Consider the following 13,081-nt stretch of genomic DNA (forward strand, 5'->3'; position numbering starts at 1 on the left):
CTCTCTGACAAATAAAGAAAAATCTTTAAAAAACAAATAAATAAATGATGGAAAGGGACCATTCTTTAACTGTATACCAATACTGCATAACAGCTGTAGCCAGCCCAGACACTGCACACCTGATGTTGGGGAAGGCAGGCAGGGCTGATGTCTGAGACTTTTAAGGAATCTCTAAAGGTAATAATATATCAGGCATTTGTAATAGGTGAACCGGTAAATATTCTGTGGCTGGAGATGCTATGAAACACCCTGTTTCAATAGGTAGATATTCCATACCTGGAGATCCTGTGAAATAGATCTTCAGACCCTGGGCATATCCACTTACCAATCAGTGAGCTCCAAACAGTTAAACAGCCAAACTCTAAGATCACCTAATTGGCTGGCTTCATCTCCACTGTATTTGCATCAGAAATATAGAAGTGAGAAACTGGAAACACTCTAAGATAGGGCTTGCTTAATATGTGGGGACCTGTGCTCTTGATATTCTCTCTTTGGAAGATTTTCCCCCAGATTTCCCTAAGGTTTGCCTCCTGTGGTAAGCAGAATACTGCTCCTCCCCCCTAATATGTCCACGTCTTAATGGCCACAACCTATGAATAGGTTAGGTTTCATGGCGAGGGGAAATAAGGTTGCAGATGAAATTCAGGTCGCTAAACAGGTGACTCTAGGATGATCACCTGGATTATCCAGATAGGCCCCAAATAACCACAAGGGTCTTTGTAAGTGGAAGAGGAAGGCAGAATACAGTCAGATCCAGGACAAGGACAGCCTGATGTTGCTGGCTTTGAAGATGGAGGAATGGGGACACAAATCACAGAATATGGGCAACTGGAAAAGGCAAGGAAATGGATTCTTAGAGTCTCTAGAAGGAATGCAGCCATACCACACCTAGCATTTAACCCAGGAAGACCCATTTTGGACTTCTGAGCTCAAAAGTTGTAAGATAATAAATGTGTGTGTGTGTGTGTGTGTGTGTGTGTGTGTGTGTTTTAAGCCACTTTTTGTGGTAATTTGTTACAGCAGCAGGAGGAAATTAATACATCTCCTTATCATTTGATCTAAGCTCAAATGTCATTTTTTTCCCAAATGTCATCTTCTTAAAGAGACATTTCTTGACATCTCTCACCCGCTAAGGTATCTCACCACACACTTTTCACTTGATTATAATTATCTAAAATTATTTTATTTATTCCTCTTCCTTTTCACAAGAATGTAAATTCTAGGAGGGTGGGGACTTTGTTGCTCTTCTGACCTCTGTTATCTCCATTGCTTAGGATACCACAACATAATAGGCATCCAATAAGTATTTGTTATATCAATGAGCCTTGAGCTATTGAGGACCGTTAACACTCTTGCCACTACTGATCACAGCTGGAAGGCAGTGGTTAGTGGAGTCCCAGGCCTGGATAGGTCCTATGTTGCAAGGAACTGCTCAGTAGTAAAGAGAAATAGGAATAAATACCAAATGGGAATTCCCAAATAAGCAATCAGTTGCTTAATTTCAGGTAATTTAGCAAACTTAAATAGTAAGTACTGATGTGATTTGGAGTAGTGTTGTTGGGGTCCAAAGCTGAGAGCCAAGAAAGAATTCTTGAGACGTCTCTGGTGCAGAAAGGTTACTAAAGCATCAGGACAGGCCCCCTGGGCAGAAAGAGCTGCTGCCATGGGATTGTGAGGAGCAACTGATTATATACTTTGGGTTTGGGGGAAGTAAAGGTAAGGGAAGTTCCAAAAGGATGTTCATATGCTGAAGAAGACTCACAGGATACCTAAGGCCTTGCTATTGTCAAACCAAAGCTCTTTTTCCCTTTAGCAAGGCATTAACATTAAGACAGTTGGGAACTTCCTAGAGGAATGTTATAGTCGGCCAGCCTCAAATATTTGTCAATGGGCTGTGGGTTAGAAGGACATTTAAATTTAACTACATTTCCCTCTGCCTTTGTTTCCCAAATCAGCCCCCCACCCCCGGGCCCAAGCCATTTTGATCCTTAAATTTTTAAGGTTGCTGAGGGTAGAAGGTAACTTCTGTAACTTCTGTAACTTCTTCCTGCAGAATACAGGCGTAGAAATGTCCCTACCTCTGGGTCAACACTGGTCAGTTTGGGAATTTATATATAGGAGTTACCAAAGGCAGAAGCAGCCAATCCAAGGTAGATAACATATATGAACCTCCTTGAGTAGAAAGGATCATGTGTCAGCTGGAAGTTATGGCGGTGAAGGAGTCCTGGCACCAGGGAGGGAGACACCGGAAAAAACAACAAAAGGTTAGTGTTATAATAAGAAAGAAAACTCTGAATAAAAAGACCTATGATAGTTAACTAAAATTTTCTTCCTGCCCTCAAGTCCTTTAATGTCATTTGAAAAGAAATTTGAGGTCTTCCACACATTCACAGGAATAAGAAGGCACGTTAGTTTGCCCATTGGTTTCTGGTGAAGGAGATAACAGGTTTTATTCTAGATATATGAGCCCATGAAGAGTGTCCCTCTAATTGTATTGCAGTGGGAGCACATAATATGACCCATCCAGTAGGGCCCTACCATTTTGGAGTTAAATCCCCTGCTATATTAGACTTGTGATCCTCTAAATAAACCATGTTTCTGGGGTTCATATGGGGTGAGTTGCTAGTGACTGCCAGATCTGGTTTAGAGAGGATATGGTTTGTGTATTCATTTAGAGATTTATGAATTAACCTGGTTCCATGTGAATAATTTTACAGAGCCTTATAAGTCTCCATCTATTGATAGGTCTACAGTTTTTCCATATAGTAACTCAAAGGGACTTAACCCTATTGATTGTTCTGGGGCACTTCCCCTTCTGAGTAATCCAGTTTTCTTGAGTCTCAACGCTTAAAATCTAGTATCTTACAAAGATGTGTTATTGAAACATTTTCTCTCTATAATAACCCTCATTTTTAACCAGAGATAGCCAAATCAGGGCTAATTTGATTATAAAACACATCTAATTTTAACAAACCTGGCTTCATGACATATGTAAGCTCAGCAAAAGTAGTGATTGATCATATAGATCTTTTAGAATTTGCTTTGCTGGAACTTTTTATAATAAGGAATCTCTAGGTTGAACTTTTAGTAGCCTCTCTAGGCCAGAAGCCAAGCCAAGTGCCTGCCATCAGACAGGCCTGGTATACCTATAGATTTGGGCAAATTCCTCTTCTGAAGGTCCCCAATATATCCTGAGGTTCCTGCACCTGCCAGGAAGTGACGTTCTTTACTTACCTGGTAAGACCTCTGGGAACTCTGTAAGCAAAGTATCAGGCCAATGAGGCACCTGGGTGGCTCAGTCAGTTAAGAGCCTGCCTTCAGTTCAGGTCATGATCCTGGAGTCCCTGGATGGAGCCCCGCACTGGGCTCCCTGCTCAACGGGGTGTCTGCTTCTCCCTCTGCCCCTTACCCACTCTGTCTCAAATTTTTTTTGACAAACAAACAAAACAAAAAAGTATCAAACAACAAACAAACAAACAAGTATCAGGCCAACATTTTAAAGTGTTGGCTTCATGCTTCATAAAGTCAACCTTAGGGGCGCCTGGGTGGCTCAGTCAGTTGAGCGACTGCCTTCGGCTCAGGTCATGATCCTGGAGTCCCAGGATGGAGTCCCACATCAGGCTCCCTGCTCAGCGGGGAGTCTGCTTCTCCCTCTGACCCTCCCCCCCTCTCATGCTCTCTCTCTCTCTCATTCTCTCTCTCAAATAAATAAATAAAAATCTTTAAAAAAAATAAAATAAAGTCAACCTTAGTTCCTTAAAGCTGTCTGGTCATATATGAGTCTGTGCATGTCTCTCAAATATGACATTCCCATCAAAACCTTGGTAAAATAATGTTTCCAATGGTGTCCTGTTACAAGCAGAACACATTCTTATTGACCTTACGCAAATGACTGTAATTGCCATGAGATAAAGAATACTTATGGAGACGTTTTGAATTTCAGAGGGTTCAGGTAGAGAGAAAAGTTAGTCTTCAATTTGTTCACAGAGGAATATTTTATCTTATTTTTTATACCACAGATATCTTAAGAGGAAGTTTCCTTAGTCAGGAAGAGCAAATATTAGAGAACCAGCAATGTTTTAAACAAAAGTCACAAAAACTATAATCTTCCTCAGTTTAGTCAGTTCTGGAAATTCTTACCAATTTTAGTTTTGGGATTTTAAAGATATTAAAAACCTGTATTTGTCAAAAGTCCTTTTTATGAATCTCCTTGAAGATGAAACACGTTTTGCAAGAGAATACGAACAATAATTATAAATAACAGAAAGACTCAAAGATGGACATGGTTAAAGATCTGATGAGAGGTTACAATATAGCTGGCAGGGAAATCTGGTTATTTCTGTAACACTTAAGACTTCAAAAATCAGAATATTAAATGATGGCCTGATACTAGAACATATTAAAACATTAGGAATTGCTTATCATCTCTAGGATAGTTAAAGCATTTATCCAAGCAATTTAACCTAAGGCTTATTAAGACTTCATTTACAATTTAAATCTTGGGAAGTTTGTTTAAAAACCTCAAAGTTATAACACATGCCTGAATAAGATTACAGATTATTACAAAACTTACTCATTTAACCAAGGTTACAATAAGAGATTCCAAAGGCAAATATGTAGGGTTATATAGTTATCAGCAAAACTTAGCTCATTTAATATTGAGAAGTTTTAACCAAGTGATCAAAGACAAAACCTAGGGGGCGCCTAGGTGGTTCAGTCGTTAAGCGTCTGCCTTCGGCTCAGGTCATGATCCCAGGGTCCTGGGATCGAGCCCCACATCGGGCTCCCTGCTCAGCTGGAAGCCTGCTTCTCCCTCTCCCACTCCCCCTGCTTGTGTTCCCTCACTCGCTGTCTCTCTCTGTCAAATAAATAAAATCTTAAAAAAAAAAAAGCAAAACCTAGAAACTAGTTTTCTAGACAGACAAAAGAGAAAAAACTTTGTTTACATTTTCTTATCAAGCATAGAGCAACAATTCAAGAAAACTGTCTTTTTAAGAGAGAAAAGCAGAATTTCAATCGTATACCACTGTACTTTTAAAATCCATTCAACTTGGGGCGCCTGGGTGGCTCAGTTGGTTAAGCAACTGCCTTCAGCTCCGGTCATGGTCCCAGGGTCCTGGGATCGAGCCCCGCATCGGGCTCCCTGCTCGGCGGGAAGCCTGCTTCTCCCTCTCCCACTCCCCCTGCTTGTGTTCCCTCTCTCTCTGTCTCTCTCTGTCAATTAAATAAATAAAATCTTTAAAAAAAAATTTCAAAAAAAAAATAAAATAAAATAAAATCCATTCAACTTTAGTCCTTACCACATATAAAATTCCCTTCCAAAGATTTTCCCTCATAAACCTACAACTTGTTCATTCAGTTGCTTCCCTTATTCTTGTCAGTCTTAATTACATTTAGCAGAATTTTAACTCAGAGACCTTAGTCTCAGCGAAAACTAAGTAGTAACCAATTGTGAACTGTCACACCAGAATTCTTTAGATGGCAAATTTATGAATCTATTAAGCACAAAGCATGTTTTCAAACAGACTCAAATATCCTTATTTTCTTTGCAATAAGAAGTCAAAAGCACAAACCTACATTCAGCAATCAGTGCTTTAGTATTTTATCTCATTTGAAAAAGGCCTAGATGTCCAATGAATTCAATCCTATTTGTTATCTAAGCAAAACTTTAAAGTTTCAGGTTGCCAAAGACTTTGAAAGCTATCTTAACAATTACCCATGAAAACAGACAAACAAAATTAACCATCATTTTAAATCATCTTTTTGCTAACAAACTGCAACAGAGATAACATGAGCTTATTTGATCTTTAGTAAATCTTGGTAGAATAAAGTTTCAATTACTTTAAATACCGAATTATGTTCCACCTGGGTCCACTTAAAAGTCAACCAATTTGCTCCCCACTGTCAGTTTTTATTGGGGACACTGGTGGGGAAATCTGAAGTGGGTGGTGTTAAGTTCGAGGGGGTGCTCTTCGCTCCTCAACGGCAAGGGTAGGAGAAGCCAGTGGTGCCAGGGGCACCCAGATGGTGTAGGAACCAGTTAGGCAGGCTGCAATCCAAGGTGGTGAAGCAATAGGTGGGGAGGGAAAGGCAGATAAAAGCCAAGAGTGCAGAGAAAGAGGTCTCCTGGTCCTAAAGCCTGTCAGCTTGAACAGATGAGCTGACACAGATTTTCAAGCTTCGCTTCCTTAAATCTTACAATCCGAATTGTTTCCAGTGGGTTAAAAGGCATCCCAAGGGAGAGTCCTTGGGGACTGAAAAAAGAAGGTCCATTACCAAGAAAATTCCCCCCGACTGCTAGGTGGTGCCCCATGCACAGGATAGGTCAGAGGTTCCTGGTGTCAAAGCGACTGAAAGCATCCCTCAAACTAAATCACTAAGATCACCGCCAGCCGTAAAGGTCCTGCCTGCCCTCCTCCCTCGCCCCCGCTTTCCCATCACATTCGAGACTACAATGGGTGCTGGCATATGGACCGAGTTTCACTTACTGTTAAGGTCCCGCCGTGAAGTGAAGGCCACAAAGAACTCACCATTTTTAACCCATGGAAGACACTAGAAAAGTTTTACAAGAGGAAACTACCCAATTTTGTAACTTTAGTTAGCAGAGGACATTGACAGAGAACAGTAAAGATAGAAATCATCATGATCTAAGCGACGTCCCAACACATGAAGTCTTTATAGCCAACTTCGCTAGGAAATGGTCCCCAGTAGGGTTTTAATTCAATCGGGTACCGGTTTTGGCCAACTCCCAGTGAGGGTCTTGTGGCCAGAAGTGCCTAGACTACAGATGTGGAAGGTATCACATTAGACCAATAAGGAGGAACACACGAGAGTATTAAGATTGGCAGCCATTCTGGTGACTCAGGTGGCCATCACATGCCCAAGACAGACAGCTTTGTATAAGGACAGGAATAGAGAGGGCATCAAGTTTCTGGGTCTTATTACCATTCAGGCCAGGTTACTCTTAGCCAGAAGGCAGGCTTTGTCCTCCCCATAGAGTAGCCACGGGCTAGAGGATTGCAGCCTGAGCAATCCACATGAAAGCGTTCTAGTAAGACTGTACTCCTTGAAAAGCCCCTGAAATGAGAGTAAAGGTAGAGAAAAACTAAGTAGTAAGTAGAGGAAAACACTCACCAAGTTGGCACCGCGGCTCAGAGTCCAGATGAAAAGCCCCATGTTCCAGCATCAAATGGTGTGTTTTTGGAGTAGCGTTGTTGGGGTTCGGAGCTTAGGGCCAAGAAAGAATTCTTGAAATGTTTTTGTTGCAAAAAGGTGATTTTTTTTTTTTTTTAATTAAAGGACCCATGGGCACAAAGAGCTACTGCCCCAGGGGATTGGGAGGAGCAACTGATTAAACACTTTGAGGTTGGAGGAAGTAAAGATAAGGGAAGTTCCAAAAGGATGTTCATATGCTAAAGAAGACTCTCAGGATACCTGAGGACTTGCTATTGTCAAACCAAGGTTATTCTTCCCTCTTGCAAGGCATTAACATTAAGAAAGTTAGAATGTTTCCTGGAAGACTGTTACACTGCAGCCTCAAATATTTGTCTATTTGGCTGCAGGTTATAAGGACGTTTAATTTTCTCTATACTTCCTTCTTTGTTTCCCACATCGAGTACCATTCCTAGGCAACTGCAGACTAATGATTGCCAAGAAGTAACCAGTTTGGGAAGACCAGAAACGAGTGAAAAGATACATGATTAACTCAGGTTACTAAATATTGTGAAATCTAATTCTTAGGGGAACACATACAAAAATGTCTCATAATGATGAAGGAACAAATGAGTAAAACAGGACAGATCTTTTTTTTAATACTGATGAGTCAGTTCTCAAGTGTTAATTCTGAAGATTATCAGGTTTAGTTCAAGACTGAGTTCTGATAACCTTTGCAGTTTTTCCACTCTATATTTAAGAGTTCCTTATTTAATAGTTCCTAAAAATTCACCTTCAGAAAGGGCTGGCCGCAAGGGAGGAAGGATCCTCCTAGCCCAGTGACGGAGGTTGTGCAGAAGCGTTCCCCAAGCCCTGGGGTCAACACCCTGGAAAAGCCCAGAGGCTCGAGGTCGCTTGGAGCCACGCCCAGATCCAAAGGGTGGCACCCGCCTCTGCACCTAGACTCTGAGCCCCACAGGGCCCGGAGTTAACCGCCCGGAGCAGCCAACCAATGGCCAGGGAACGGGGGCGGGACCTCGCGGTGTCCGACCAATAGGAATGAGACGGGGCAGGAGGGCGAACCAGCTCCAAGGCCCCGGGGTTCGTAGCACCAGCCCCCGGCCCAGCTATGTGGGACCCTCTGGGCGCTGAGGCATGCGCCCCGGCGCTCGGAGGCGCGCTCTTTCTGCTGCTCTTCGCGCTGGGGATCCGCCAGCTGCTGAAGCAGAGGCGGCCGACTGGCTTCCCCCCCGGGCCGTCGGGGCTGCCATTTATCGGCAACATCTACTCGCTGGCCGCCTCGGGCGAGCTCCCCCACGTCTACATGAGAAAGCAAAGCCAGACGTACGGCGAGGTACAGGCCGACGGGCTGCGGGCTGGGAGGGCCCGGGCCTTCCTCAGGGGTGGACTTGACGGCCGCTCCGAGGCCCGACCTGTCGAGACTGCCCTCCCCTGTACTACCGACTTCTCGGGAACCAGCTTCCCCAGTCGGCGGGTAGGAGTCCTGGAGGCCGCGCCCCTTCAGGGGAACCCGGCCCAGCCAGGACCTCCCACCCTTCCGACGCCTAGCGGGATCAGGCGGGAATCCCCTGGTAGTGCTCGCGCGCCTGCGCATGGGCCCCGAGGGCGCCAAGATTGTGCTCCGCGCCTGCGCAGTGGGGCGCCGAGCTGTTTTGGGAAGCGTGTGGGTTGGGTTTGTTTTTTTTTTTTGGCAGCGGGTGGGAACTAGACGGGTGTGCGGTTCTACCCGTGGCTTCTCGCGAAAATGGGGCATCCAAGTTCTAGGTCGTGATTAATGTTTAATAGGACGTTACTAAATGTTTGCATCTAAGGATGGCTGCTCTAGGCGTCTGCTATGGGGATTAGAAAGCGCAGGTAAGGCCCCTGGCCAAGATGGTCTCTGGAAAATAATTACGAAAGAGCGAATGAATTGATGACTAAAAATCGGTGCGGAGTCCTACAGCGAAGTGAGCAGTGTCGGCCTGACTGGCCAGGAACATCCTCATAGCAAACACTGGGACTGCGCCGCTGTGGGCCAGCCTCCCTTCCAAGGTGCCCTGACGTAAACTCACAACCGTCCGGCCCAGCTACTTCCGGCCTTTCGCACTGTGCAGAGAAGGAAAGTGCAGCACAGCAATGCTGAGGGACTTGCACACAGCCGCACCGCCGCTCCCTGCCAGAACTCAAGCGTGTGCTTGGAAGGATGTCCTAACCTCGGAAGGAGGCAGAAGTTTCCAGAGCATTGGCACTGGCTGAGCTCACCTGTTTTGTATTCAATCCTTTCATGCCTACGCAGCAACAACAAGCTGCCAGGCTCGGCCAGGTGCTGGGGATGAGGCGAGGAAGGCGACACTGCCTGACTTTAGGGAGTCAGAGCCCGGGAGAGAGAGCAACTCTAAATATCGACCACAAATTGTGAGTGCTTTGAAGGAATAGTACAGCAGGGCTCTTTGGCAATTGTGGTGTTTCAGGTTGGGGCTTAAATTTATTTGAACCAAAGTTTCCGAGAATTATCTTAGGTTCTTGCACCGCTCTAATGGTTGACATTGTTAAAGGGAAAGTGTTTTTACGTAAAGCAAATTATATAATTCTTATATTTTATGTCAGCCTTCCAGTTCTCCAGGAATTGAGTGTTAACTTTTCTCTGAATTTTAATTTTTCTTCATGAGTAATGATAATAACTAGAAACAGTAAACTGCTACTCAAATGTTCTTGGTTATTAACTGCAAAACAATTTATTAGGCCTGTAACATAAAAAGTATCTTTAAACCAGTTATGTGAATGCTGTCTTGCAGAATAGGAAGATGTTTTTCATATATTCCCTATGCTGAACCTTTCATTCCCATGACTTATTCCATACCTGGAGGCTTGTACCTCCCACTCACCTTCATCCATTTTGTCCATCCACCCACCCCCTCTCCTCTGGCAACCACCAGTTCTCTGTATTTATGGGTCTGTTTCTGCTTTTGTTTGTTCATTTTGTTTTTAGATTCTTTCTGTCTGACTTATTTCACTTAGCATAATAGCCTCTGTGTCCATTCATGTTGTCACAGATGGTAAGATCTCATCTTTTTTATGGCTGAGTAATACATATATATGTATACATTATGTCACTTCTTCATACATTCATGTATTGATGGACATTTAGATTGCTTCCAATATCGGCTATTGTAAATAATGCTGTAATAAACATAGCAGTGCATATATCTTTTTGAAAATGTTTTCAGTTTCTTTAGACAAATATCCAATAGTGGAATTACTGAATTGTATGCTATCTTTTTTAAGATTTCTTTATTTTAGAGAGAGAGTGTTCACAGGCACACGCTTTGGGGGGAGGGGCAGTGGAGAGGGGAAGTAGACTGCCTGCTGAGCACAGAGTTGGCCTCAGGGCTCGATCCCACCACCCTGGGGTCACTACCTAAGCTAAAACCAGGAGTCAGACACATAACTGACTGAGCCACCCAGGTGCCCCTGTATACTATTTCTAATTTTAATTTTTTGAGGAACTTCCATACCGTTTTTGCAGTATCTGCACCAATTTACGTTTTCACCAACAGTGTACAAGGGTATCTTTTTCTCCGTATCCTTGCCAACACTTATTATTTCTTTTCTTTTTGATACCAGCCATTTTTTTTTTTTTAAGAAGGCTCCATGCCCAGCGTGGAGCCCAACTTGGGGCTTGAACTTACAACCTTGAAATCAAGAGCTGAGCTGAGATCAAGAGGAGGGACACTTAATCGACTGAGCCTCCCAGGCACCCCAGATACTAGCCATTCTGACAGGTATAAGGTGATATCTCATTGTGGTTTTGATGTACATTTCCCTGATGATTAGTGATGTTGAGCATCTTTTCATGTGTCTCACGACATGTGTATGTCTTCTTTGGAAAAATGCCTATTCAGGTCCTCTGCCCATTTTTAATTAGATTGTTTTAATGGTGTTGAGTTGTATAATTTCTTTATGTATTTTGGATATCAGACTCTTATTGGATATATCATTTGCAGATACCTTCTCCCATTCAGTAGGTTGCCTTTTCAGGTTTTTTTGTTGTTGTTTTTGTTTGTTTTTTTAATGGTTTCCTTTGCTGTGTAAAAGTTTTTCTTTTGGTATAGTCCCAATAGTTTATTTTTGCTTTTGTTTCCCTTGCCTGAGGAAACCTATCCATAAATAAATTGCTAAGGGAAATGACTAGGAGATTACTCTCCATCTTCTCTTCTAGGATATTTATGGTTTCAGGACTCATATTTAGGTCTTTAATTCACTTTGAGTTTATTTTTTTATATGGTGTAAGAAAATGGTCCAGTTTCATTCTTTACATGTATTGGTCCAGTTTTCCCAGCACCATTTATTGAAGAGACTGTCTTTTCTCCATTGCATATTCTTGCCTCCTTTGTTGTAGATTAATTGATTATATAATCGTGGGTTTATTTCTAGGCCCTCTTCTGTTCCATTAATCTAGTGTCTATTTTTGTGCCAGGATCATAGTATTTTTGATTATTATATCTTTGTAATATATCTTGAAATCTGGGATTGTAATACCTCCAGTTTTGTTTTTCTTTTTCAAGATTGCTTTGGCTTTTCAGGGTCTTTTATATAATATAAATTTTAGGATTATTTGTTCTAGGATTTCTAGTTCTGTGAAAAATGCTGTTTGTATTTTGATACCAATTACATTAAATCTTTAGATTGTTTTGGGTAGTATGGACATTTTAACAGTATTGGTTCTTCCAATCCATGAACATGGAATATCTTTCCATTTGTGTCATCTTCAATTTTTTTTTATTAGTGTTTCATAGATTTCAGGGTACAGGTTTTTCACCTCCTTGGTTAAATTTATTCCTAGATATTTTATTATTTTTGATGCTATCATAAATGGAATTGTTTTATTAATTTTTCTGGTACTTCATTATTATGGCAATGCAGCAGATTTCTGTATACTGATTTTGTGATCTACAACTTTACTTACTCATTTGCTACTTCTAATAGTGTTTTGGTGGAGTCTTTAGGGTTTTCGATGTATAGTATCATGTCATCCACAGATAGTTTTACTTCTTTCTTACCAATTTTGGCGCCTTTTACTATTTTTCTTGTTTGATTGCTGTGGCTAGGACTACCAGTAGTATGTTGAATAAAAGTGGTGAGAGTGGACATCCTTGTCTTGTTCCTGATCTTAAAGGAAAAACTCTTAATTTCTCACCATTGTGTATGATGTTAGCTGTGGGATTGTCATATATTGTCTATATTATATTGAGGTATATTCCCTCTAAACCCACTTTGTTGAGAGGTTTCTTGTGAATGGATGTTGAATTTTTTCAAATGTTTCTTCTCCATCTGTTGAAGTGATCATATTATTTTTATCCTTCATTTTATTAATGTGGTGCATCACTTGGATTGATTTTTGAATGTTGAAGCAGTCTTGCATCCCCAGAATAAAGAGAAGGAGAGTGCACCAAGAAAGGCTTCGTAGAGGATATTCCCTAAAGACATGGTATGGTCTGGACAGTATGGCAGTCAAGGGAGGCATTTCAAATGAGAAAACAGCCCAAGCAAAGGTTGAAAAGTGTTTATCAGTTTTCATCAATGGCACTTTTCACATCCCTCTCTTACTAGCCCTTCACCCATGGTGTTGTGTAATAGTATACTTAAAAGTATGTCTTCACCACTATTCAGTAATTTAGCATATACTTATCAGTTATCAACATCTGCTACATACTGTCCTAAGTGTGAAGATACAGCAGTAAACAAAACAGTGGTAAAAATCCCTGTCCTGGTGTAGCTTATGTTCTCCTGGGGGCTGAGGTGGACGGGGAGGACATGGACAATATAAATAGAATAAGTAAATGATAAAATACATCAGAGTACAGAGTGTGAAGTCAACTAAATTAGGGGAAGGGAGATGGAGAAGGCTAAGGGGTAGAATTTTAACTGA

At 41.9% G+C, this 13,081-nt stretch overlaps 1 protein-coding gene across 10 annotated transcripts in view; it reads left to right on the plus strand.

Annotated features, from left to right (window-relative positions):
• Positions 1-8,252: 8,252 nt before the first annotated feature.
• CYP2R1 (cytochrome P450 family 2 subfamily R member 1) overlaps positions 8,253-13,081 on the plus strand; it is a 41,426-nt gene continuing 36,597 nt past the window's right edge. For 5 of the 10 annotated variants that reach the window (XR_003611357.2, XR_003611355.2, XM_028116805.2 and 2 more), the window contains exon 1: positions 8,253-8,506. Coding sequence is in view for 4 of the 10 variants with exons in the window: in XM_028116805.2 (XP_027972606.1) it covers positions 8,282-8,506 (225 nt within the window). In the remaining 6 variants the exon portion in view is untranslated. Of the gene's footprint in view, positions 8,507-8,541; positions 9,028-9,411; positions 9,568-10,795; positions 10,935-13,081 lie in introns of those variants that run through there. The other 5 variants (XM_088017886.1, XM_088017885.1, XM_088017888.1 and 2 more) reach the window with 5 other exon arrangements.

The sequence above is a fragment of the Eumetopias jubatus genome, unplaced genomic scaffold, assembly GCF_037043125.1.
Source record: "Eumetopias jubatus isolate StellerSeaLion01/CBP00866 unplaced genomic scaffold, mEumJub1_p1.0 scaffold_13, whole genome shotgun sequence".
Classification (NCBI taxonomy): Eukaryota; Metazoa; Chordata; class Mammalia; order Carnivora; family Otariidae; genus Eumetopias; species Eumetopias jubatus.